At 57.8% G+C, this 24,581-nt stretch overlaps 1 protein-coding gene across 1 annotated transcript in view; it reads right to left on the bottom strand.

The window, feature by feature from the left end:
- Positions 1-3,229: 3,229 nt before the first annotated feature.
- LOC144721981 (serine/threonine-protein kinase/endoribonuclease IRE1-like) overlaps positions 3,230-24,581 on the bottom strand; it is a 34,776-nt gene continuing 13,424 nt past the window's right edge. The window contains exons 8-22 of the mRNA XM_078600001.1: positions 24,091-24,349; positions 23,557-23,635; positions 21,975-22,182; positions 21,430-21,518; positions 20,260-20,472; positions 19,689-20,004; positions 18,835-18,925; positions 17,909-18,098; positions 14,353-14,452; positions 12,796-12,995; positions 12,381-12,528; positions 9,060-9,187; positions 6,992-7,115; positions 5,048-5,115; positions 3,230-4,327 (exon numbers count right to left, since the gene is read on the bottom strand). Coding sequence (XP_078456127.1) covers positions 4,124-4,327; positions 5,048-5,115; positions 6,992-7,115; positions 9,060-9,187; positions 12,381-12,528; positions 12,796-12,995; positions 14,353-14,452; positions 17,909-18,098; positions 18,835-18,925; positions 19,689-20,004; positions 20,260-20,472; positions 21,430-21,518; positions 21,975-22,182; positions 23,557-23,635; positions 24,091-24,349 — 2,417 coding nt within the window. The 3' untranslated portion in view covers positions 3,230-4,123. The remainder of the gene's footprint in view (positions 4,328-5,047; positions 5,116-6,991; positions 7,116-9,059; positions 9,188-12,380; positions 12,529-12,795; positions 12,996-14,352; positions 14,453-17,908; positions 18,099-18,834; positions 18,926-19,688; positions 20,005-20,259; positions 20,473-21,429; positions 21,519-21,974; positions 22,183-23,556; positions 23,636-24,090; positions 24,350-24,581) is intronic.

Genomic DNA, 24,581 nt, shown 5'->3' with positions numbered 1-24,581 from the left:
CATGTTCTCCATGTGGTCGCGTGGAGTTTGATCCGGGTCCTCCGGTTTTTCCATCGTTTAGAAACATGACTTTAGAGTATTTGTCTGACATGCATTTCCACATAATAATCCACTTCATTGGGATATCATTGTGGCCAGATCGCTTCTTAAAATAGCTATAGAGCTCATTGGGCTTTACCTGGAAAAAAGTAGTAAAAAGTCTAGTCCTCGACGATTGTACCTGTCATTTATTCTGTCTGTTATTGAGTTTTTGTCCCCCAGGTGCTACAGTACCACTCATCCATTGGCCATTAACACCTTGAAGTGTAGAGGATCGTAGAGCTTGGGCAATAGTTGGCTGCAGCTCACTGCGTGGCCCCTGCCTTCCTAATGAGTGTATTCCATATGGAAGGAAACTCAAGCACCTGGGGAAAAACCCACGCATGCCAAGGGGGAAACACTCAATAGCAGGCAGAATAAGTGACGGGTACAATGATCCAGGACTAGTCTATTTTACTACTTTTATTTTTTACCAAGTAAGGCCCACTTAGCCGTATAGCTCTTTTTCAGAAGCGACCTGGCCACATATGGTAGCCCAATAAAGTGGCTTATCACGTGGAAATGTATAGCAGACAAATACTCTGTGCGATGCACTACAAGTTGAAATTATTATTTAAGCCTAAATGTCACGAAAATATATTAATTGTTTTGGTATTTTTTTTGTAAGTTCTACAATGTGAGATTTTTTTACCCACTTACATGCAGTACCTGGTTCCCAGTAAACATGCAACGTTGCATTCAACGGTATGTGGTTGGCCCAACCAATGGTTCAGTGTTCATGCCTACGACAAAGTAATTTGTCTTGCCAAGTTTTATCCTAATCGTGCTAGCGGTGTCGCAGTGAGATGAAGAATCCGTTCAGAGCTCTTGCAGAGGGTAGTGCAACCCGTGTTAGGGAACGGTTCGTGGAAGAAGATATCAGAGGTTACCTTTACGGATTTCAAGTCGCCTCTGGTTCACACAGTAAGGTGCTGGACTTTCCCATGCATTTGTTTGAAAAAAAACCCCGTGACATTTAAACTGATATTGTTAATTCTCAGTGCTAAAATTTGGTATCATTAAGAGAACCATCTACATTAATGTGTTATTATGTTTGAGTTGCAGTCATTGATGACGACTGAGACCACCAACGCACTTCACGTTAACATTGCCAGACACACCATTGGTCCAACACTGATGCACGTGAAACTTAAATCCGAGTGAAACAAATACAACCTCGTATACCCACGACAAAGATCTCCTGAATAGCCAACATAGACTGTTGGGGCAAGCGCTGTTAGCGAGAAACCATCACGCATGACAAATACATCAACAGCCGGCATTCGCCAAGAAGTGACACCACTACCGCCACCACAGTGGGTGTGCCAGGCAGGCGAGGTGCCCTTTGAGGCCAGGTGAAGTGTGGAAGGCTCGCTGGAAGGATGTCACGGGACGCGCCCAGGTGTCATGCGTTAACCGAGATGACTGACAGATGCCACCACCCGTGAGCTCCTCCCTGTACCACACTCACACAGAGAAACGAGAACAGCTTTCTGGCCACGGAAACCCACTAATTGGCCTTTATGGCACGCTAAAAATGTAGTCGCTATTTCCAACGTGCCCCCCGGTGGTCACACGCTGGCAATCGCAGACACGAAAGTGAGCCAGTCCATTTTCGCAAGTAGCTTCTCAATATACACGGGGCCCTAATTAGACGCGACACCGTGGCTCGGTGCCACTCAGAGCCGCTCAGATATGAAGCCCTCGGGTGTGTGTGTAGAGGGGCTAATGGGCACGTGGGGGTATTTGGACGGTGCCACTGAGGACCCGTAAACTCAATTGGGAACCGCAAAAGATATATATTTTTTACGGTAATATAATTTATGATTGCCGAGCCGGAAACATTAGCGTACACCACGAGAGGGTTGGGAAGAGAATTCGCCGTGCATTAAATGGACGTCACGAGCTGTGCTCGTGAACTAGCGCGAGTCGATCCAACATTTCCCATGAGCCTCTCTGTGTCCGATCTCCCATGACACTCAGCTCCTCCCATACATCCCTTCTCACTTTGTCATATTTGCCAAATTACCCGCAAATGATTGTATGCCTAAATGGGAAAAATAAACCACACACCAAAAGCATTGGCCCCCTACTAGCAGACAAAATGCCCGTTTGCAGGCCCGGTGCTGTGTACATCTTGTGGCACATGGGGACAACTGCCACTGGGGGGGTCCCTTAGTTTGACTGCCATAGGGCAATGGAATGGCTGAGCCGAGATGTCAGCTGCTGGGAGGTGCTCGTTGCATTTAGGTGGCCTATAAATTCAAAGAATAATACATCCTTATCCTCTATTCCTATTATTCCTGCCATTCTCCTCTCGATATGTTCTGGGTCGCTGTGTCGACTGGACTAGATGGCACGCGACTAGTAGTTTCTGGATGTGGTGTTCCGGGTGGGAAAATATTTTCCGGGCCGCTGACCTAGACATATCCCCCTGAAATAAAATCATGAATCCCGAGTATCTCACAGATGCGCGCACCACATCTCCCTGGAGGATGACACGAAGACTAAGGCATGTAGCCGACACAGGCTGTTAGGGCAAGTGCCGTTCGTGAGCAACCGTGAAGGCAGGCACGGCGCACACACGAGGGGGTGGTTTTCGCCAGCAACCGCGCCCCAGTGGTGATGCTTACACAACTGCACGACGGAATCATTGAAGGGTGAGTCGGACCTAGCGGAGGCCCAAGTCTCGGTCCAAGATGATCACCGGCGGTGTTTACCGCAGCCGGGAATCAAGCACGAGCTACCGCAGTGTGCTGATAACTACACTACCGCTCCCCACAAGGATGATGGAGACAAAATCCCACTGTGTAGCCTGAACAGAATTTTTGGACAAGTGCTGTTAGCGAGCACCTATGAAAGCGGGCACAGTACATGAGGAAGTGGGTGACCAGCACCACGCCCGACCACCTTCGTCTACCCAGTGGTGATGTTTACACACCGTGCCAGAAACTCATATTGAGGCTGAGCCTACCTAGGGGAGGCCCAGGACCAATTCAGATATTCATTACCAATGTTGGCCGTGAGTGGGAATCAAACTCGGGTCGCAGGATTCGTACCGCAGTGCGCTCACCGCTACACAGGGGTGGCACAGAGTGCCACAGACAGACACACACACACGGGGACTCCTTCACCACGCATACAGCGGTAGCTCTTTCCTTGAATTTAATTGCACTTGGCTTCTGCAGAGTGTGGCTCTAAATGCTCAGGCACGAGTAAAAACGCATTAAACGAACTGCCATTTGACTGTAAAACGAAACGTCATCCATCACTTTTGTAAACAATTATTTCTCAGAGTTGTTATTTTTTCGTGGAAGGATGCGGCACATTTTTTGTTCTTCACTGCCAAAGTCTCCCACAATAAAAAAAAAGATACATCTTCTCTCGACGTCTTCTTCGCTGGCAAATTCCACGCGTCGGCTTAAAGCTCGGCTAAAACTGTGTGAACCCATGGGTGAAAATGAACGTAAGGGTGAACATGAATGTACGGGCGACCATTACCATACGAGCGAGCATGAACATATGGGTGAACATGATCTACGGGCAAGCATGAATGTGCGGGCGAACATGAACGTACCGGTGAACATGAACGTACAGGCGAATATGAACGTAAGGGCGAATATGAACGTAAGGGTGAGCATGAACATACGGGCGAACACAAACTTACGGAGCAAACGGTTACACAGGAAATGAAGTGATTTTGCAGCTTTTGCCCTCATGACATCTTGATCTCACTATTATTATAAAACTAACTTGATGATAAAAAAACACACACACACACATCACTATACAATGTAATCTGTGGTCCTACTTTTTTGTTTAATTATTTATCCTCCCCCGTCAGCCCAACTGCGGCACCGCCAGCTTCCACGTCACAGTTCCGCGTCGCCCCTGCACCGGGCACCGTCGCAACTTCTGCGGGCGTCGATCGTTGGCCACGAACGCTCCGGGCGTATATTGGGTCCACATTCCCTCCCCCCCGCGACGGTGTAGCCGTCGATGTTCTCCGACTCCTCCTCGGACGTCCCCTCCCGAGCGGATTGCGTCACGGCGAGGACGCGTCTCTTCCGCCCTCCGCGCGGCGCTGGTAGTAGGCGTGGAAGAGCCTCTCTTGCGAGCAGCACCTCATGGCCTGGTAGGTGTGCAGCAGCAGCAGCGGGAAGCGCGACGTGAAGTAGCGGCAGAAGTCGTCCGGCACGGAGCCCAGCGTCTCCTGCACGTCCTCCGGCAGCTCCCGGTAGTGGTGCTTCTGCCGGTGGCGAGGTCGTGCGGCAACGAGGAGCAAGAAGGATTAGGAGGAGGAGGAGGAAGAGCGAAGGAGCAAGCACACGGGAGTGTGGGTCACACGATGTGTCCCCCCCCACCTTTAACCTTCTTTTGTTCTTCCCCTTAAATCCTCACCTCTTCTCCATCGCCCATTCCCTTCCTCTTCCTTCCCCTCGTCCTCCCCACTCCGTCCCGTCCCTCCCCGACAGCCCTTCCGTGACCCCCCCCCCCCTGCCACCCAAGTGCCCTCTGACGCAGTCACTCATTCCTCGGCACCGCCCTTGCCACCGAAATCACTCGCTTTTTATTCCCGCTTTCAAACTACGTGAATCACCCTGAGCTGAGTGCGCTCCGTAAATATGAAACAAGATAAGGAGAAGTTTGCGTGCGACACTGGGGGCAGCGAACCGTGACGTCTCTTAATGGGGGCTGTGTCGCTTGAATGACGAGTGCTTCCGGCGGTGGCTACTTAGTGGGAGGTCATAGTCAGGGACTTGCTTCCCCCAGGCCGACCGCAAATACTGTGCCGCAGCGGTGACGGTGCGTCACAAGTCGAGTTTGTTACTGACATTATGATGATTATGACCCATGATTGTTCTTCTAAATTAACGATCGTTTTGAAGAGCGAGATTGCATCGGCGAGCAATGACGCCCTCTTGTTTGTCAGTGTGCGCTGTCGCATCGATTCGCTGTGAAATCCAACCTTGTTTCTCATGGCCCGGAGGAGATCGCGCACCGACGTGCCCTTGTACGTCCTGAACTTTCTCAAATCTGCAGGATACATTTAAATAAAACATGTCACGAGGGCAGCCGTCTGCATCGGCAAGCAAAGCATCTGATCCCGCGTGGAATAGCTTGGCGCGTGCACGTGCGTGTGTGTGCGTGTGTGTGTGTGTTCGTGTCTCAGCCTCAAATGAGTACCTGTGTGAGATGTGTAAACATCGCGACTAGGGAAACAAAGTGCACACATTCTAGCGCTCAGCACCGTGGTAATGCCACCACCGCTTGGCAGCGGAGTGGAGGTTGACGTCGTTCACATATTTTATTCACAAGCTCGATGTAATCTCCGGCGAAACGTCGCGCGAGATTGTCAAAATGTTACTTTTCTTCTCAACTCAATCCGTTTTGCCTAAAAACCCAACATCAACCGTACACTGCTGTCCGGGTGACAACTCGATTTTTCTTGGCGGTGTCGGGTGGTGGAGGGGTGCACAGCTGCAAGTGACGTCGTGCCCACTTACGCACGGTGGAACCCAACGAAAATAAAACCCACTGTGAGCCGCGAATGGAGGCTTCTGTCGTTGCGAGTGTGCGAAGGAGCGGTGGCATAGTGGTTCGGGCACCCCAAGCAAACACGGAACCGTTGAGCCAACGTCGGTCTAACGGTTCCAACCACATTCCAACGTTGGCCTGACATTGGCATGTTTTTCAGGACTGCGGTTTAAACCAAGCAACCTAAGTTCGATTCCCGCCCGTGGCTAACAGCGACACGTGGTGTCTGATCGCGTCCTGGGCCACCACCACTCCCCCCCTCTCTAAGTAGACTTGACCCTTCGTTCTTGTCTCTCCACCCGATCCCACCTCGACGGCGCCTATTGGTGTCACGAGATTGAAAGAATCCGCCCGACACGATCCGCTTCCCGTCCGTCGCTGCTCCGGCTCTCCCCGCGCAGGCAGCGCGCGAGGCCGCGGCGCACACCGCCTCACCGCGCCGCTCGCGCTCTCTCCACTACCTGCCTCTCCAAGTTTTGCAAACAGTTTGCCTGCACTGCATATCAAATGAAGCAGCGGGGTGGAGGGAGGGGGGGGCCCAGCCCCCCAGCCCCCCAGCCCCCCTCTCCCCCCCTCCCACCCGCCGGACTGGTGTGGGAGCCGGAGAGAGGAGGGTGCACGAGCGAGAACGTGTTTCTGCGTGCGTGTGTGTTTTTCCACACATCCGTGTAACAGCTTCCACTCCCCACCCCCTCCCAGCTGAGGCAGCTTTGTGATTTCTCTGGAGGAGAGAGGAGGAGGGAGGAGGAGGGAGGAGGAGAGAGGAGAAGGCGGGAGGAGAGGGCTGGGAGAACGCAGTGTGTTGATTAGTGGCATGGGCCAGAGTTCAAGGATTCAATTGGGGGGGGGGCTGTCCAATTTCTCCCCCTCCCCCACTCTTCGTAGTCTGGTGCCTGGGCACCCCTCCCACCCCATTTGGCCCCGGTGCAGTTCCACCGCCTGCACACTCGATAGCTACCCTGCTGACAAGAGACCTATAGGCTCACATAGGAACCAGTGGCCTGGTGTGGTTTGGCAATGGCCCTTGTGTATGTGCGCGTTGTGTGTTTACCGGGTGCGGTGGTGCAGCGGTTAGCGCTACGCTGCGCTACGAAACCAACGACCCACAATCGATTCCCGCTCACGGCCAACACTGGTGACGATTATCATAACCGTTCCTGGGCCTCCCCTAGGTCGACCAGGCCTCAAACGAGTGAATCGTGCGGTGTGTAAGCATCGCCGCTCGGGAGGAAAAGGCCACCCGGCGTGGTGCTGGCCACCCACTCCCTCGTGTGCCGTTCCAGCTTTCATATGTACTCGCTAACAGCACTTTCCCCAACAGTCTGTTAAGGCTACACGGGGGATCTTTGTCTTTGTGTGTGTGTGTGCGTGAGACCGGTCTGCAGCGGCACGGTGATGCGGAGCCTCCAGTCGTCGCGCACCACTCGCGCCCCCCCGTCCTCCAACCGCACCACCACCGCTCCCTCCACCGCCTCCTTCTCTATCCTATCGCTCACGTCCTGTTACACCACACACACACACACGCACAAAGACAAAAATACCCTGTTTAGTCTCTACAGACTGTTGGGGCAAGTGCTGCTAGCAAGCAGCTATGAAGGCGGACATGGCACACCCAGTGGCGATATTTACACATCGCACCAAATTTGAGGCTGAGTCGACCTAGGGGAGAGGCCCAGGACTGGGACCCGTTCAAATATTCGTCGCCGGTGAGTGGGAATCAAACTCGGGTCGCCGGGTTCGTAGCGTAGCGCGCTAACCGCTACACTACCGCTCCCCACAACATACATACACACGCTCACTGACACACACGCTCACGAGGCCATGCGCGGCATGGGGGATTGGGGCCCCCGCACAAGCGGAGTGAGCAGCCAGGAAGGGGTGGAGGTGAGGGTGGGGGATTGAGAGGGAGCACATGAACTAAATTATTCATCGGGGATCGCGTCGCTGAGTTGCAGGTCTCTCTGTCTGGAGGAACCTGTGCTGCAATGTGTGGCCAATCTCCATTAATCACTGTTAGGTTTAGGGCAGAAACGCATCACATAGAGATAAGAAAAAACAAAACAAACCACCCCTTACACATTCAAGCGGGTCAAAGCTACGCACAGATAGATTCAATAATCCCTTGCCGCATTGCCGCCTTGTGGGCAATTCGCGGTCTCGTTGCGGACGAGACGGGGCGACGACGCTGACACCGGCGGGGTTAACGAAGGGGGGTGGGGGTGGGGGGGTGAGGGAGCGAGAAGATTTGGCGGCGCCGGCGCGGAAGACAGCGCGCCGATTTAACGCGCGGCTCGCGCAAGAGCGGCTCACCTTCAACGCCGGCCGTAGCTAGGGGGATGGGGCACCACGTAACCCGAGACAAACCGCAAACTCCTTACCGGCGCCCGCCCGCCCGCCCGCTAGCGCCGCGTCGCCGCCACCGCCGGTGCCCCGGTGCCGGGCGAGGACACGGCGCCAAGGGCACGGCAAATGTCAGAACGACGGGGCCAGCGTTCGTTTCACTTGCAATCGGATTAAAACAGAAACACATGGCGGAGGGGGGCATTTTCTGTGGAGGTGGCGTTCGTGAAATGCTACTGGGTGATGAATGATTTTAATAACGGGGGGACCCAACGAGCGAGATTGGGATGGGGGCGGCGGGGGGTGGGGGCGGCCGAGGGGTGCGGCGATGCTATCGGCCACTCGAGTCATCCCAGGGACGTGTCGTTAACGAGCCTCGGGGAACGAGCGTAAAAGTCACGTGACCGCGGGCGCGATTAACGAACGCGTGCGTGCACTCGAAGAGCGTGGCGGCCCAACGACCGTTGGGAATTAAAACTCAACGCAGTCGTCAATAGCACGGCCACGCAATTAAATGCGTAGCTGGTGACATTCCATGTCACTCTGTGAAGAAAAAGAAGAAGAGAGTTATCGCTCTCTCTCTCTCTGCTAGAAGGGCCATCGCCAGAAACGTCGCCATATTTTACATTAAATATATATATTTTTTCATTCCAAGGCAGCCCTGTTGACGGACGCGTTGAGGTTTGGTTCTCAATCGCCGTTCGGCTGCCGCGCCCCCTCGCGTCTCTGCGGCCGGTGGGCTTCTGCACCGCCTGCCAACGCGGCGTCAACGCTTCGTGGGGAGCAGCGCGATCGCAGCGCTCGCAGTCAACCCCCCCGCCGGGCCCGTCTGGCTCCGCCACGAGACGGGGCCGGCGGCAGCCCCTTAACCTGCGCCAACGTCCCAGCGGGAGGCCGCTGGGATCTTTCGCCGGTTGCGTTTGACCAGAACGTTGTCGCTCGGGGGGGGGGGGGGGGCAACTCTCAAACAGATAGACCTGGCAGCAAGGTCGCCAAGTGGAACACGCCGTGGGCATGAGCCAATGGGAAAGGTGGGGGGGCAGGGGGAGGACGGGGTGGGGGGCAGAGGGGGTCTAGTTGGGTTGTGTCTGGGGGGGCGGCACCTGGAAGAACTGCAGCTGCTTTTCGAGGCTCCAGAAGAACGGGTGGGCGAGGACGGTGGCCGCTGACGGTCGCTTGCGCGGCTCCCGGGAGATCATCGCCTCGATGAGGTCCCGCGCCACCACGGTGTCTGTGGCTCCGCACGCGCGCAGGCACACACGCGCGAGCGCATACACGCATGCATATACACACACATAGAAAAAAACAAAGACAAAGATCCCCCATATAGCCTTAACAGACTGTAGGGGCAAGTGCTGTTAGCGAGCACCTATGAAGGCCGCAACGGTACACGAGGGGGTGGGCGGCCAGCACTACGCCTGACCGCCTTTGTCTCCCTAGTGGTGATGTTTACACACTGCACCAGTACTAATTTCAGGCTGAGTCGACCTAGGGGAGGCCCGGGACCGGTTCAGATAATCGTCACTGGTGTTCGCCGTGAGCGGGAATCGAACCCGTGTCGCCGGGTTCATAGCGCAGCGCGCTCACCGCTACACTATCGCTCCCCACACGCACACGAATGTTAATTTAGTAAGCATTTTTAGTCAGTCTTAGCCTAGTCGACGACACTCACTCACACACCCACCCACCCACTCACAAACTCAGGCACCCAAAGAACATCATCTTTAACAGACGTTGAGAATGAGGGGAGGCCCCACGATCGGTTCAAATGTTCTCCACTCATATTGGTCGTGAGTGGGAATTCAACTCGGTTCACTGGGTTAGTGGCGCGTTGCACTCACCACTGCACCAGTCGAGTCGTCAGTGTGTGGATTTCACATCGTCATTCTCTTAGTCCTGTCACACGGCCTTCGTAATTAAACGTCAGTGTGAGGGGCGCGCTGCAGTTTCCTCCCCGATATTACCTGCTCAGTCAATCAGCGAACTCGGTAAATCCTCCGACAGACACGCACACAGCCAATTACCACGTTGTTTGGGTATTCCTCAGCGCAACTGCGGATCTCTAATAACGTCACTAAATCATCTCGGCCTGCGTCGTCACTCCAACTCCTTCATTAGCCGGGCGGTGCTCGCTACGCACGTGGACATGGCCCGTGATCCAGCACTGTGGAGGCAGCAGCGAGGGTTGGTGGATGACTCCCCCCTCCCGTGGGCGTCGAGGAGGAGCCGCGTCCTGGCTCGCCAGGGGTAGGCGGTACGGCGAATAATATCGTCGGTTGCCTCCGGGTGCTCCGTTTTTTACCCACCAAATGCATAAACACTCATTGGCTGAAAACACCTTCGTATATAGAGGACCGCAGAGCTTGGGCAGTTGCTTGCGGTGGCGGCGGCACACCGCCTGGCTGCTGCTGCTGCCTTCCCGCTTTGTCTGGGATTCCTCGCCCCCCTCTCCGAGCCGTCCTCCCTCTACCCCCTTCGAGAGCGAGCGGTGCGTTACGAGTTCATCATTATTGTCTCGGCGGGAACACTCTGTCGTCGAATGCTTTTGCCACGGAATCCTGTTACAAAAGTAACACCGCACCATGCACACGCCGGGGAGGGGGGGGGCCGGGGGCGGGGAGGGATGTTGGCATCATCTGTACGTACGTATGTTGAAATTCTTTCGCACCGTACGTAGTCAGTCACCCGTGCTAATCGGAGGCGCTCGGCGGCGACGCGCGATTAATCTATGCGACGAGGGCGGGGAGGGAGGGAGGGTGGGGGGTGGGCGCGGGTGGGCGGAGGGTGGCGGCAGCAAACGATGACGAGGAAGGATGGAGCGGTCGCGCCGCGGCAAGCGCCACCTCCACGCGTCGTGGGGCCGCGGCGTCTAGGGACGGCGCCTTTTGAACGACGCCGCTCTGGATTCTGAGCGGCCTGCGTCGAGTGGCGGCGGTTCTCGCGGGAACTGTTTCCCCCCCTCCCCCTCCCCCGCGCCCCCCGCCCACCCCCCCCCACCCAACTCCCGCTTCGGCTTCCCCCACCTCCTCCTGCGGCATTTTGCGCCCTGTCGCCGCACGCGGAGAGGGGAAGGCAATTTATTCGTCCCCAATTTCTGATCGCAGATTTAACGCACTCCTCCGACACCCATTTAAAGCCAACAATAAGCTGAAAATTGGATGCCCTAGTTTTGCGGAAAATCCTCGTAAAAAATTGAAAACATTTTCGAGATGCAATTTGCCGAATGGACGATTGTCCCGAACGGGCCACTAGAATACAGAGCAGACAGAGGCGCCCCTGCGGCCCCACCGCCCTGCTACCGTGCGCTACCGCCGCTGAAGCCGGTGCCCCGAGCGAGCGCCGCCGACGCGCAAACTTATCCGCGGCGGTGGCGATCAGATCGCTCAGTCGCTCGCTACCGATTGCTATTGAGCCAAGTTACGGGGCACATCCCGGAGAGGATGACTTCCGCCGGGGGAGATGGAGCGATGAAATCGGCTCGTAAGTGTCCGAGGGTGGACACGCAAATGCCCAGAGGCACCACCGCTCACCAACGCTCATGGTGGATACCAACAGAACCCCACCAACCAACACTCACTCGCTCCGTGTTAAAGATGGATGTCCACAGGGTGGACACGCACGCACACACAGGATCCACCCCTCGCCCACGGGTGGACACCAACAGGCCACGCCGCTCACCCGCTCGACGTTGCTGAGGGACGCGCGGAGAGACGCTCGCCGCTCGCTCGCCCCGTGTTACGCGTGGACACACTCACAGAGGTCCGCGTGGGTCACCGTTCGACTCAACCGGTACTGCGCACGGCAGCGGCAATCGCTGCCGCCTACTGCCAGGCTCGTGGTGGTTTGCGGGCCTAACGTCGAGCCACTTTGCGTCGCGCAGGGGCAGTGGGGACTGTGCGTGCTCCTTTAAAATGTTTGAGATGAGATGAAACCTGTTCATCCGTGGTGGCACGCCACCGCTGGAAGCGGAGTAGAGCCGAGGATACGGTGAGCGGGAATAGAAAAAGGAACGGGAGAGAGAAGAGGAGAGGGGATGCCGGGTCAGAAGTTCCCAAGACGGACAAAGAGAGCACGGCTCAAAGGTGAGCAGCGTGAAGACAGGAGCGCTGGGCGGGAAGGGGACGAGGGGGGAAAGGAACAATCGGGCCAAGATATCGGGTTAGTCGAGAGGGCGATAAGAAGGGAGGGAAGAGAGGGAGCAGAGTGAAGGCCGGAGGCAGCGTCTGCTTTCATAGGGGGCGGCGGCGGGGGGAGGGGTTCAGAGCGGCGTGCGCATTCAACGGGCCGAGCGCTTCTCCGTTGACCTGTCATAGCCCAGAGCGCAGCGGGAGCTCGCGCCCACATCGCCGCATCGCCTCGCTGAGGGCACCCCTCCCGAGATGCCCTGCCACGCGGCGGGGCATCGGCTCCATCGTGCCGCTCACCGTGCGTGTCGCTGCCCAGCTGCGCGGTGCTGTGCGCGCCCTGCAGGATGTTGGACTGGCGGCGCAGGGCGTCGCCGAAGGGGTGGCCCCCGCCCGTCACCACGTAGTGGACCACGCAGCCCGCCGAGAAGATGTCCACCGCGCTCGTCTGCGGGTGGGGAGAGGGGGAGAGGCGGCACGCGGCGTTGGCAGGGCCCGCCCGAGCGCGGTGTGGGGGTGAGCGGTGGGGTCCAGGGCGAGGAGTGGTGTGGGGGGTCAGGGGCAGAGTGTAGGTTTGTGCTTCAGATTGTGGGGTGTAGAGTGGAGAGTGTGTCAGTTGGTACCATCACCACCATCACCACCACCGCCACCTCTATGACTAATCACCACAATCGGTACCGCCACCGGCGGTGGCGGCGCCACCCACACCACCCACCGGGTTCTCGGTGCTGTCCTCGCGCAGCATCTCGGGCGCGATCCACCCCTCCGTGCCGGCGGTGCCCGAGCGCCGGCTGAAGCTCTGCCGCCCGGCGCCGAGCTTCTTGCAGAGGCCGAAGTCGGAGATGAGCGCCCGCACACGGCCCAGCGCGCTCGGCATCGAGATGAGGATGTTGTGCGGCTTCAGGTCGCGGTGGACTGCTCTCCGGCGGGATCGCGGGCACGGCGGGTGGGGGGGTTAGTGAACGGGTCAGACCGGACCGGACCAGACAGAGGCAGCAGCCTCCCGCGTGAAAAAGATTGAACCGCGTGTTTTTGTTTTTTAGTTTGACCAAGCTGGGCCCGGAGAGTGACCAACGTACAGGGAAGTTAGAAAAAGGGGGCGCGCAGAAGGAGACCTGATGATGCTGCAGGCAGTGATGGGAAGGAAACTGGCACTGTTTGGACACATGTGTGTAAAGATGGACAAGAACAGGAACATGAAAAGTGTGTTGTTCGGAATTGTTCGACCATACATCACCACGCTGCTTCACCGGGGTCATATTTGTTCATTTATTAATCGAGCTTGTACACCCAGGACAGACTCACCGAGTCTCACGACTTTTTTTTCAGGAGGTCCTGCCAAATTTTCACAGTAAGGGGGTGATGTTGCTGATGCTGCTTTTTTTTGCTGCAGGAAACTGAATGCAATTTATAAATTGATTTATGTTCATACGTTGTTTTCAATTGCTTCTGCAATGCAGTTGGTTTTGCTCTAATTTCTATTTCGTTGCCTGCATCGTCACCCATTATGCGTACGTTTTTCCTTTCAAGGACAAAATATTGTTGACGAACGTGTTTTTTTTTTATGGCGCTGTGTAACAATTTTTAGGTTTTATTCCTGGGTAATAAGTGTTATTTCCTAATTGCTTATGCCTCAAAAGTACAGAAATTATTATTCCCCACAAACTTTGCTTTGGTCACCAGGACAATGATATTTAGACATTTACCTATTTTCCAGACTATTCCAGATAGAGTCAGTGCCGAGTAAACTTGGAGTAACTTGTAAAAAACATGCTAGAACTTTACAGTAATATTAATAGGAGTATAAATACAGGGGCATTAAGCCCACCAGGGCAGTTTAGTTCCAGCTGCCTAAGTGGATACATATCTGCATTTTTCTGATATGGCATCTAAAGGCTGCAAGCATCCGGCAGACGCATTTTGCTGTCTCCGACCAATTTATCAAGACAAGAGTGAAAAAGTACTGCGTAGAAGCATCTGCTAAGATGTGCTTATTTGTGCTTCTGCAGCGCTGCCAACAGCAGCAGCAGGACCAAATAACTTTGACTTCCAAATTTTGGGTTGGGGTTTTGAGTTGTTTCGTCGCTGCACTTTTCTTCGTATCTTTGTGCTCTTTTTCATTTCGGTTCGTAGCGCAGCGCGCTAACCGCTACCCACAACACACGCGTGCGCACGCACGGTTCGTGAACGCGGTTCCGTTTGCCTTTTCAAAAGCCACACGATGGAAGGGGAGGAAGGGGTGGGCGAGCGCCGGGGGCAGGAGGACGCTCACCGATGTTGAGCGAGTGCAGGTGAGCGAGTCCGCACATCGTCTGGTACAGCAGCGTCAGCGGCTCCAGCCCCCGCCGATCAAAACGTTCCCCCTCCACGTACTGGCGGGGGGGGGGGGGCAGGAAACAAATGAGCGGCGCGACGGAACGGTGAGCAGCACGGGATCCGGCATGAGCGAGAGACTCTGGGATAACATTCACGAGGGCAGCGACGCGCTGTCACGTGTCACGAGGAGCGGCGGTGGCCGGCGGCGGAGGCTGGCGACGGAGTGGCAGCCGAAGGAGGGAAGGCATCCCCAAGGGGGAGGGGGGGGGAAAGGTCGATAAAAAAAGTCGCGGAAACGGGCAGTTGCTCGCACGCACGCACGCACACTGACACACTCACACAATCAAGCACGGGAAAAGACAAAGTTCCCCCGTATAGCCTTAACAGAGTGTTGGGGCAAGTGCTGGTAGCGAGCACCTATGAGGGGGTGGGTGGCCAGCACCGAGGTGAGGCCCAATACCGGTTCAGATAATCGTCACTGGTGTTGGCCGTGAGCGGGAATCGAACCAGGGTCGCCGGGTTCATAGCACAGCACGCTAACCACGACACTACTGCTGCCCACACAACAACAACAACAACCGCCATTCGCCACTAAGTGGCGGTGACGTCACCACGACGCTTGTGCCAGGCCATGTGCACCTTGAGGCCACGTGAAGTGTCGAACGCCCGCTGGCAGGAGGTCACGGGGCAGACCCAGGTGCCACGGGTCGACTGACCGAGATGACCGAGATGACTGGCTGATGCACCACCTGTGCCCCCTACTGTGCCAACTTGCTGTGCTTTAGCCACCCGGCGCTCCGCTCGTTGTTGTGAGCGTCGCTCCTCCGCCCTCCGTTGTTGTTGGAGGGCGACTGCCTCCAACTGCCCAGTAGCGTCCTTCACGAGCCTCCTCCACTGAGGCCGATCTTGACACCGCTGGTACCAGTCATCGGCAAGTCCACTCAGCTCCACGTCCTCCTGTACCACATCACTCCATCTCTTCTCTAGCCCGTGCCGCGCCCGTTTAGCCCCCTCGATCCGGCCGAACAAAAGCTGTTTAGGCATGCGGTGGCTGGGCATGCGGGCTACATGACCCAGCCAACGCAGCCTTGCCTGCCGGAGGAGCTCACTGATGGGACTTTGCCCAGATCTTTCAAGGACTTGTGAGCTCCTCACACAATCCAGCCTGGTCAAACCCAGGATGGATCGTAGGCAGGCCAGCCTAAATGTTTCCAACCGGCGAAGATGCTCCACTAGGGGGGTCCACGTTTCGCAAGCGTAGAGAAGGGAGGGAATGACCGTGGCCGAGAAGACCTGAAGCTTCGTGCGGAGCGACAGACCAGGTAGCTTCCACACAGCGTTACGCAACCGATGAAAAGATATTGCCGCTCGACTGATTCGGAGTGAGACCTCTGCTGATAAACTGGAGCTGGTCATGAGCACACTGCCCAGGTATGGGAAACTCTCTACTCTCTCCACAACTGCCCCATCACCGATTGGGAGTTGTGGGGGCGGAGTGCCCGATGGTACAAAATACCCAGGCAGGTGCTTAGTTTTGGTGGGGCTGATGGTAAGGCCCCACCTCTTAGTGGCACACTCCAGCCTCAGCAGCAGCGTCTCCAACTCCTCTTCTGAATGAGCAGCTATTACCAAATCATCGGCATACATAACGTGGTTGACCAATAGGGAGCCATCCCTTGATCGCACCCGGGCGTCGATCAGCCTCCCATTATATCTGTACCAAATGGTAATTCCCCCGGTACAGCTATTGAAGGCTTCACGAACTACGCAGTCGAAATAGATGTTAAATAATGTGGGAGCCAGAGGACATCCCTGTCGCACCCCAAGGTGTACAGGGAAAGGCTCCGACTCCCGGCCACGTAGTTTTACCCGGGCCCGCTCACCATCATGAAGGTCCTTAATGATCGTGAGCAGAGGGTCAGGGACTCCGAAAGCACGAAGAACAACCCAGAGCCCAGTCCTACTGATGGTATCATAGGCCTTGACCAGGTCAATAAAGCAGAGATGTAGGTCTTTTTGGAATTCCCTACACCTCTGCTGTAGCAGACGGACAGAAAATATGGCATCTGTGCAGGACCGCCCTTTCCTGAAACCACATTGGGGCTCCGCAAGCCTCTCCTCAGCATGCCTAGCAAGGCGATGTTGAATAATCCTTGCCAGGACCTTACCCGGCACACTGAGGAGTGAGATGCCCCTGTAGTTGTTACAGTCTGTGCGGTCCCCCTTCTTAAAGAGGGGGACCACCAGGGCATCCTTCCAGTCCTGCGGAACCCGTCCAGTGGTCCAGACTGTTGTTATGATGTCATATAGGGCAGTCTGTGCACAAACGCCACCCTCCCTCAGCATTTCGCCTGGGAGATCATCTCTGCCCGGTGCCTTCCCTGGTCTCAGACTCCGGATCGCCCTCAGTACTTCCTCAACAGCCGGTACCTCAGCCAGCCACTCACAGGGGGTGACCTCTTCCAATATTTGAGGCACCGCAGCCTCAGCAGGGTTATCCCCACTTTGTGCCATGATGTTTTCCTGGCTGAGAGATTTTCCCTCCCCCAGGACCTCACAGAAATGCTCAGCAAATCTGCAAACCTGTTCCTGGGGGTCGGAGATTGGATCACCGTTTTTTCCTCTAATGATGGTAATAGGTGTGGCGCTGCAGGTTACTTTTTTGATGGAGTTAAATAGTGATTTGTGATCGCGGGCCACTGAGGCAGACTCCATCTCCTCAGCAACCCGCGACCACCACCCATCCTTACAGCGCCTTACGGCTCTCCGAACCTCCGAGCGAAGGCTGCGGTAAACCTCCTCATTCTCTGACGTGGGATGCTGTAGGCGATGAGAGTGGGCCTGTCGCTTTTTCTCAATTAACCTGAACACCTCCTCCGTCAGCCAGGGTTCCCGGGGAGGTCTGGACCGCGTACCCAAAGCAGCCATTGCAGCTGCATGAGTCACAGTCTTAAACCTCGCCCATTTACCCTCGACATCAGGTGGAGTGGGGGACGATGCCAACCCCAGCTGCAAGCGATGATGAAATTCTCGCTTGCAACTTTCATCAGCTAACTTAGACCAGGCCACTTTTGGTTGGAATGGGATCCTGGGTGTACACCCACCACCGGAGTGGAAGAATGTCAGGCGCACACACGCACACACACACACGCACACACACACACACGCACACACACACGCGTACACACACACACACACATGCGTACACACACACACACGCACACACACACACACACGCACACACACGCACACACACACATGCGTATACACACACACGCACACGCACACACACGCACATGCACACACGCACATGCACACACACGCGCACACACGCACACACACACACACACGCACAGACACACGCACACACACACACGTGCACCTGATGCGGCGTGCTGGCGCACAGCTCGGTGGCGACGTAGTGGAACTGACGGGTCGGACCACGCGCACTCGCACGCACAGCTACGCACGAACACACTCACACTCTCCCACAATCACACACGCATGCGCACCTGGTGCAGCGTGCTGGCGCACAGCTCGATGGCGATGTAGTGGAACTGGCGGTCGCGCTCGGTGCAGAAGTAGCGCACGACGTGAGCGTGCGCGTCCGACTCGCGCAGCAGCTGGGCCTCGCGCTCCGCGAACGCCACGCAGTCCGAGAGCACGCGCTTCACCGCCACGGCGCGCCCGTCAAAGTGACCCCTGCGCTCGCAAAGGCAAAAGATCCACGCCCCCCGTATAGCCTCGGCAGACTGTTGGGGCAAAGCTGTTAGCGAGGATGCGCCTATGAAGGCCGGCAAGGCACACGGAGGCACCACGCCCGGCCGCCTTTGTCTCCCTAGTGATGATGTTTGCACTCCCCACTAGGTACTCATTTGAGGCTGAGGAGACCTAGGGGAGGCCCATGACCAGTTCAAATAATCGTCACTGGTGTTGGCCGTGAGCGGGGATCTAACCCGGTACGCCGGGTTTGTAGTGCTGCGCGCTAACTACTACACTACCACTCCCCCAGGTATACAAAGACAAAGATCCCCCATATAGCCTGAACGGACTGTAGGGGCAAGTGCTGTTAGTGGGCAGGTATGAAGGCCGGCAAGGTACACGGAGGGGGTGGGTGGCCAGGCACCACGCCCGACCGCCTTTGTCTCCCCAGTGGCGATGTTTACACACTGCACCAGGTACCCATTTGAGGTTGAGTAGACCTAGGGGAGGGCCCATGACTGGTTCAAATAATCATCACCGGTGTTGACCGTGAGCGAGAATCGAACACAGAGACACCCAGTGCCCCTACCCGTACATCCGTGAAAGAAGGGCTTCAACGCTCATCGGATTTCTCCAGGATGAAGAAAAAGAAATATGGAAAAAAACCCGTCGTGATTCCGCGAGGGATGAAGGCCGCCCCCCCCCCCCCCCCAAAGCCCCCACCGTGGCCACGCACCGGTACACGAAGGTGCCCTCGGCCCCGCGGCCCAGCACATCCCGGGAGTCGAAGGAGATCTTCCCCACCGCGACGATGCCCCCGTCGCAGTCTGGACACGGGGCGGGGGGGGAGAGGGGGAGGACGCGGGGGGAAATGCGCAGCGGAACGCGTGAACACGTCGTAACGTCTGGGACACAGATGCCTTCCCTTGGCGCGTGTAGGGGGGCGGGGGGTGGGGGGGGCACTGGCCTTAACGCGCACATGGCCTGGCACAAGCGGCGTGGTGATGTCACCGTCACTTAGTGGCGAATGGCGGTTGTTGTTGGTAGGGTCGTCAGCGCACTGTGTTGTGAACCTGGCGAACCGAGTTGGATCGTCGGCCACGGTTAACATCAGTGGCGATCGATGTCCGCACACTGCTCCTCGTCAAACAACCGCCCCGTGTCACTGACCACGGCCCGGAGGAGGCCTTTGAGCAGCAGCGGTTTGACAAAGCACGAAGCCACTAACACTACAGCACTAACACTACAGCACTAACACTACAGCACTAACACTACAGCGCTAACACTACCGCGCTAACACGAACACATCAACACCACCGTGCTGCCCGCTCTAATGTGAAACGCGCTGACACCTACTGCGCAAACGCTCGCACGCGAACACTTCGGCGCGAACTCTAAAGCGCGAACACACAAACACTCAGACTACCCGCGCATCCGATTGGCACGGCCGGCTACGTACGGCGCGAAAGAAGTTCGACGTGCGTGCGATCGCCGCCGCGCCCGCAAACCAACGCCGCCCGCCGCCCTCTTCTAACTCGACCGCCGCCACGCCGGGGGCAGCCGCGACGAGGCCCCAGCGCCGTTGCTCACCGCGGCTCTCGGAGCTCCGCGTGCTCCCCCCGCTCCCCGCGTCGCCCGCGTCGCTCAGCGACCGCTGCGAGTGGTTGGAGGCGGCCGGCGACGACGCGGCGGAGGAGGAGGAGGAGGCGGCGGGCGACGAGGCGCCGGACCTGGAGCCGCCGCTCGCGGACGCGTCCCGACGGAGCAGCGACGACGAGGTAGAGGAGGGGGGCGGCGTGGGCCCTGGCGACGAGGTGGGGGAGGGGGCGGCCTGCGGCTGCAGGAGCCGCAGCACCTCCTCGAGCTGATGCTGCAGTCGCTGCTGCTCGTTGTCCTTGGGGGACTTCTGCACGAAACGGGGGGGGGGGGGGGGGCGTGAGGAGACGTGAGGAGATGCGAGGAGACAGGAGGAGATGTAACAAGATGTGAGGGGCAGGGTGGCTTCACGAGGACCACCAAAATTCCTCTTGGAGCAGCAAAATAAAAATCGATGTCCCCCGCCTGACCCCTCCGACACCGCCTGACCCCCCCACCCCCTCCCCACGACACCCCGCCCCGCGCCCCCCACCCCCCTCGATCCGGCGACCGTCGTCACGGCGACCTTGGAGTGAGCGGCGAGCGCGAGGGCGATGACCCCGGCGAGGAGCAGCGTGCCGACGGCGAGCACCGCCGTGTCCCTGGCGGCCCCCTCGCCGGCGCCGTGCGTCACCGCCGCCGTCACCGTGGCGGACGCCCCCTGGGCCTCGCGCTCGGCCCGCCGCAGGATCGTCGTGGTGAGCCGCTCCGTGGCCGCCGGGTCCATCACCGTGACGCGCTGATTCGGGGCCGGTGACGGGGGACGGGAGGTTAGGGTCGCGCGGGAGGGAACGAGGGGGGGGGGGTGGAGGGTGTTGGGTTCGTAGTCGCAGTGCGACAACTTCCACGACAAAGACAAAGATCCCCCCCCCCCCTCGTGTAGCCTTAACAGACTGTTGGGGCAAGTGCTGTTAGCGAGCAGCACTGGTGAAGGCCGGCACGGCACACGAGGGGCTGGGGGGCCAATACCATGCCCGGACGCCTTTGTCTCCCCAGTGGCGGTGTTTACACATCGCATCAGGTACTCACTTGAGGCTGAGTCGACCTAGGGGAGGCCCAGGACCTATTAAGATAATCGTCACTGTTGTTGACTGTGAGGTTCATAGCGCGGTGTGCCACTTTTGCGCCACCGCTCCCCGCACGCACAACAACAGCTGCCGGGATGACATCACCACAGTGTTTGTGCCAGGCTAGGTTCACTATGAGGCCGCATTAAGTGTCGAAGGCTCATTGGCAGGAGGTCATGTACCAGACCCAAGTGCCATCGGTTGACTGACTGAGATGACTGGCAGATGCAGCACCTGTGCCCCCTGCTGTGCCATTTTAGTTGCCCGGCGCTGCGATCGTTGTTGTGAGCGTTGCTCCTCTGCCCTTTAAAGTTGTTGGAGGGCGACTAACTCCAACTACCCAATGGTGTCCTTCAAGAGACTCCTCCACATACCAAGCCTTCGCAAGCAGCTTCCGTTTGGCCGGATAGAGGGGGCGGGGGGGGGGGGCTAAACGGGCACGGCACGGGCTCTCGATGAGATGGCCTGGTGTGGTACAGGAGGATGTGGAGCTGAGTGGACTTGCCTCTGTGGAGATGCACATACCCACACACACCCACACACACCCACACACACCCACACACACCCACCCACACACCTAAAGACACTCACCCACCTAACCACACACTCACAGGGGACCTCACAAGTACCTCCTGCAGAAGCCGGTGGTCAGCAGAGGCCGCGGGCATGTGAATGTTCAGGAGGGTCGTGTGAGCTTGGGGCGGGAGCTCGTGGTGCCCTGAGGGCAGTGGGTTGGGGGAGGGGGGGCACAGCAAGGGGGGCGGGGAGGGTGGTGAGAGGGGGGCACCAGGATCCACGTGGTGCGTGTCACGTGCAGCCCTCTCGCTCGCGTGGCGGCGCGCTGGCCCATGGACAACTCCGATTGGCACCGCTGACTACGTACGTGTGTGTGTGTGTACGTACGAGTGTTGAACTTCTTTTACAAAGTACGTAGCCAACCGTGATAATCGGAGGTGCGGGGGGCAGGGGGGGGGCAGCAACGTCTCCCCGCTGTTAGCCGCCGTGAGCGGGAATCGAACACAGGTCGCCGGGTTCGTCGCACAATACGCGAACGGCACGCACGCACGCGCACGTGGACAAATGTGATACAAAGCTCTCCCTATAGCCTTAACGGAGTGCTGAGACAAGTGCTTTGGCGAGCACCTGACGGAGGCACACACGCCTCGGGCCGTACCCAGTAGCAGCCACCGCTGCTGAAGGAAGCTGCCGTGCGCGGCGACCCGGGCGGGCTGGGAGCCCTCGCCGGCCGCGTCCGCGTCCGCCCGGCGCTCGGCGTACTGCACCTGCGTGCGGGGGTTCATCTCGCACGCGTGGCCCGCCTCGTTCATCGTCACGTCCTTGGTGGTCGGCCCTTCGATGAGCGGCATGGCCTGGCCCCTCGGCTGGGAGCACGCGGGCACACGGAGTACACAAGGGGGGCAGGCGAGCGGTCGTCGCAGGTTAAACACGCACAAGGAACCCCCCCCCCCACCCCCCCGGGGCAAGTGTTTTGGGGCAAGTGTTTTGGTAGCGAGCAGCACCCATGAAGGGCGGCATGGCTGCGTGGCACATGAGGGGTTGGGTGGCCAGCAATTGCGCCCCCGGTGGCAATGAGACCTAGGACCGGATCAGATATGGAGGGCAATGATGTTGGCCACTGCTCCCCCCGCCACCGTCACTCCCCACTGATCCCCCCCCCACCATCACTCCCCACCGCTCCGCTCCCCCCAATGTCACCCCCACTGCTCCCCCCCCCCCACCGTCACTCCCCACTGCCCCCCCCCCACCGTCACTCCCCACCGCTCCGCTCCCCCCACTGTCACCCCCCACCGCTCCCCCCCCCACCGTCACTCCCCACCGCTCCGCTCCCCCCAATGTCACCCCCCACCGCTCCCCCCCTCCACCGTCACTCCCCACTGCTCCCCCCCCCCCCCCACTGTCACCCCCCACCGCTCCGCTCCCCCCAATGTCACCCCCACCGCTCCCGCGACTGCTCGCGCCCCTCCATCGCCGTCACGGAGAGGCACCGCGGGTTAAGTGGACAATGGAGCACTGCCCAATTGACCATTGGGCAGTGCTCCATGGTCAATTGGTCAATTGCTCCCTGCCCCCCCACCTTCTCACTCCCCCCTCCCCCCACATCAATAGGGGGCACAGGGGTCACCGTTTAAAGTGCAGCTTCGGTTGTGGCCAGGCAGCGTTTTTGAACCTCTCTCTCGTTTGCCTCTTTGTACGAGAGCGGCCCCAAGCGGCCACTGTTGGTTTTGTTTGGGGTTGAGGGTTAAGAGTTGAGATTTAGGGCTGGGGGATATTTGGGTTAGGGATTGGGGTTAGCATTCGGGTAGGGTTTAGCGTTTAGTTTTAGTAGTTAGTGTTCAGGGCTACGGGGGCGTTATTTTCAGTGGACGTATTTAGGGTTTAGGCTGGGTTGCTCCACTTTTTGTTCGTGTTGAGGCTGGAGCTTAGACTTAGTGTTTTCAGGTTAGCGCGAGTGTTCAAGGCAGGATTGTGGATGAAGTTTGATTTGAAGTGAAGGTAATGTTATTGTTAGGCCTGCAGGTGGTGTTCATATTAGTGATCATCAGTGATGGTGGTTGTGGTGAGTGTAGCGGTCAGGATTAATTGTGACTGGTCGTGTGACGTATCGCTGTTAGTGTTCATATTCGTGCAAGTGCAGCGGTCAGTGGTGGTGATTAGCGTTGTGGTGAGCGTTGTGTTTAGCGTTGTGGTGAACGTTGTGGTGAGCGTTGTGGTTCGCGTTGTGTTGAGCGACTCACCATCACGGAGACGCCGTCGTGAACCAGGGAGTGCGACGCGTACAGGCTCGTGGAGTAGCGGCCCACGTACAGCGTGCGGCTGTCGCAACAGCACAGTGAAACGGTGAAACAACGGCAGGGAGACACAAGACACCAAGATCCCCAACCGCCCCCCTCCCATAGCCTGAACAGACCGATCAGGTGAGCGCTGGAGTAGCGAGCAGCTGGCACGGCGCATGAAAGGGGTGGTGGGTCGCCAGCGCCAAGCTCGGCTGCCTTCGTCTCTCCAATTCTGACATTTCCACAACGCACCAGGTCCTTATTTAAGGATGAGTCGACCTAAGAAGGCCCGGGTTCAATTCAGTTATTCGTCACCAGGGTTGGCCATCAGTGGGAATTGAACGCGGGTCGCCGGGTTCCTAGCACAGCCTGCTGACGACTCTGCCACACACTCGTCACACACTCGCTCCACACTCACCGCACGCTCACCCCACGCTCACCCCACGCTCATCCCACACTCGTCCCACACTCGTCCCACACTCGTCCCACGCTCACCGCAGCTTGGTCTTGAGCGCGGGGTCGTGCGAGGGCAGGGTGTAGCGCCCGCCGGCGCCCGCCGCGGACACCGAGAGGTAGCGCAGCGTGTCCGCCGCCAGGGTGGAGAGGGGGGCCTTGCGCAGGACCCCGTCGGCCCCCCACGTGTACACCCCCACCACGGGGGAGCCCAGGTCGCGCGCCCACATCACGGACGTGGGACCCTCACCCCCCACGGTCACCAGCAGCCCCTCGCCGCTCGCGGAGAAATGCGACAACTCTGGGGCACCGGGATGGGGGGAGTGGGGGGGGGAGGTGGGGGGGGTCACGGGTCATCCTTAATAAAAAATATATTTTGACTCTTCCTGTCGACTACACACACAGCCTTCTGAGAGTGCATACTTTTCACAGCATTGCTTCAAAACAAGCGAAAACTCTTGACCGGTTTTGACGCTCAGTGTCTCATCAGCAGTGGGTCCAGTCTTGCTTGGAGGAGTAACTTTAGTCACACT

This window comes from Lampetra planeri, chromosome 1 (assembly GCF_965212315.1).
Source record: "Lampetra planeri chromosome 1, kcLamPlan1.2.h2, whole genome shotgun sequence".
Taxonomy (NCBI): domain Eukaryota; kingdom Metazoa; phylum Chordata; class Hyperoartia; order Petromyzontiformes; family Petromyzontidae; genus Lampetra; species Lampetra planeri.
The sequence above is the reverse complement of the archived record's forward strand: the minus strand, read 5'-3'. Positions and strand labels throughout refer to the sequence as shown.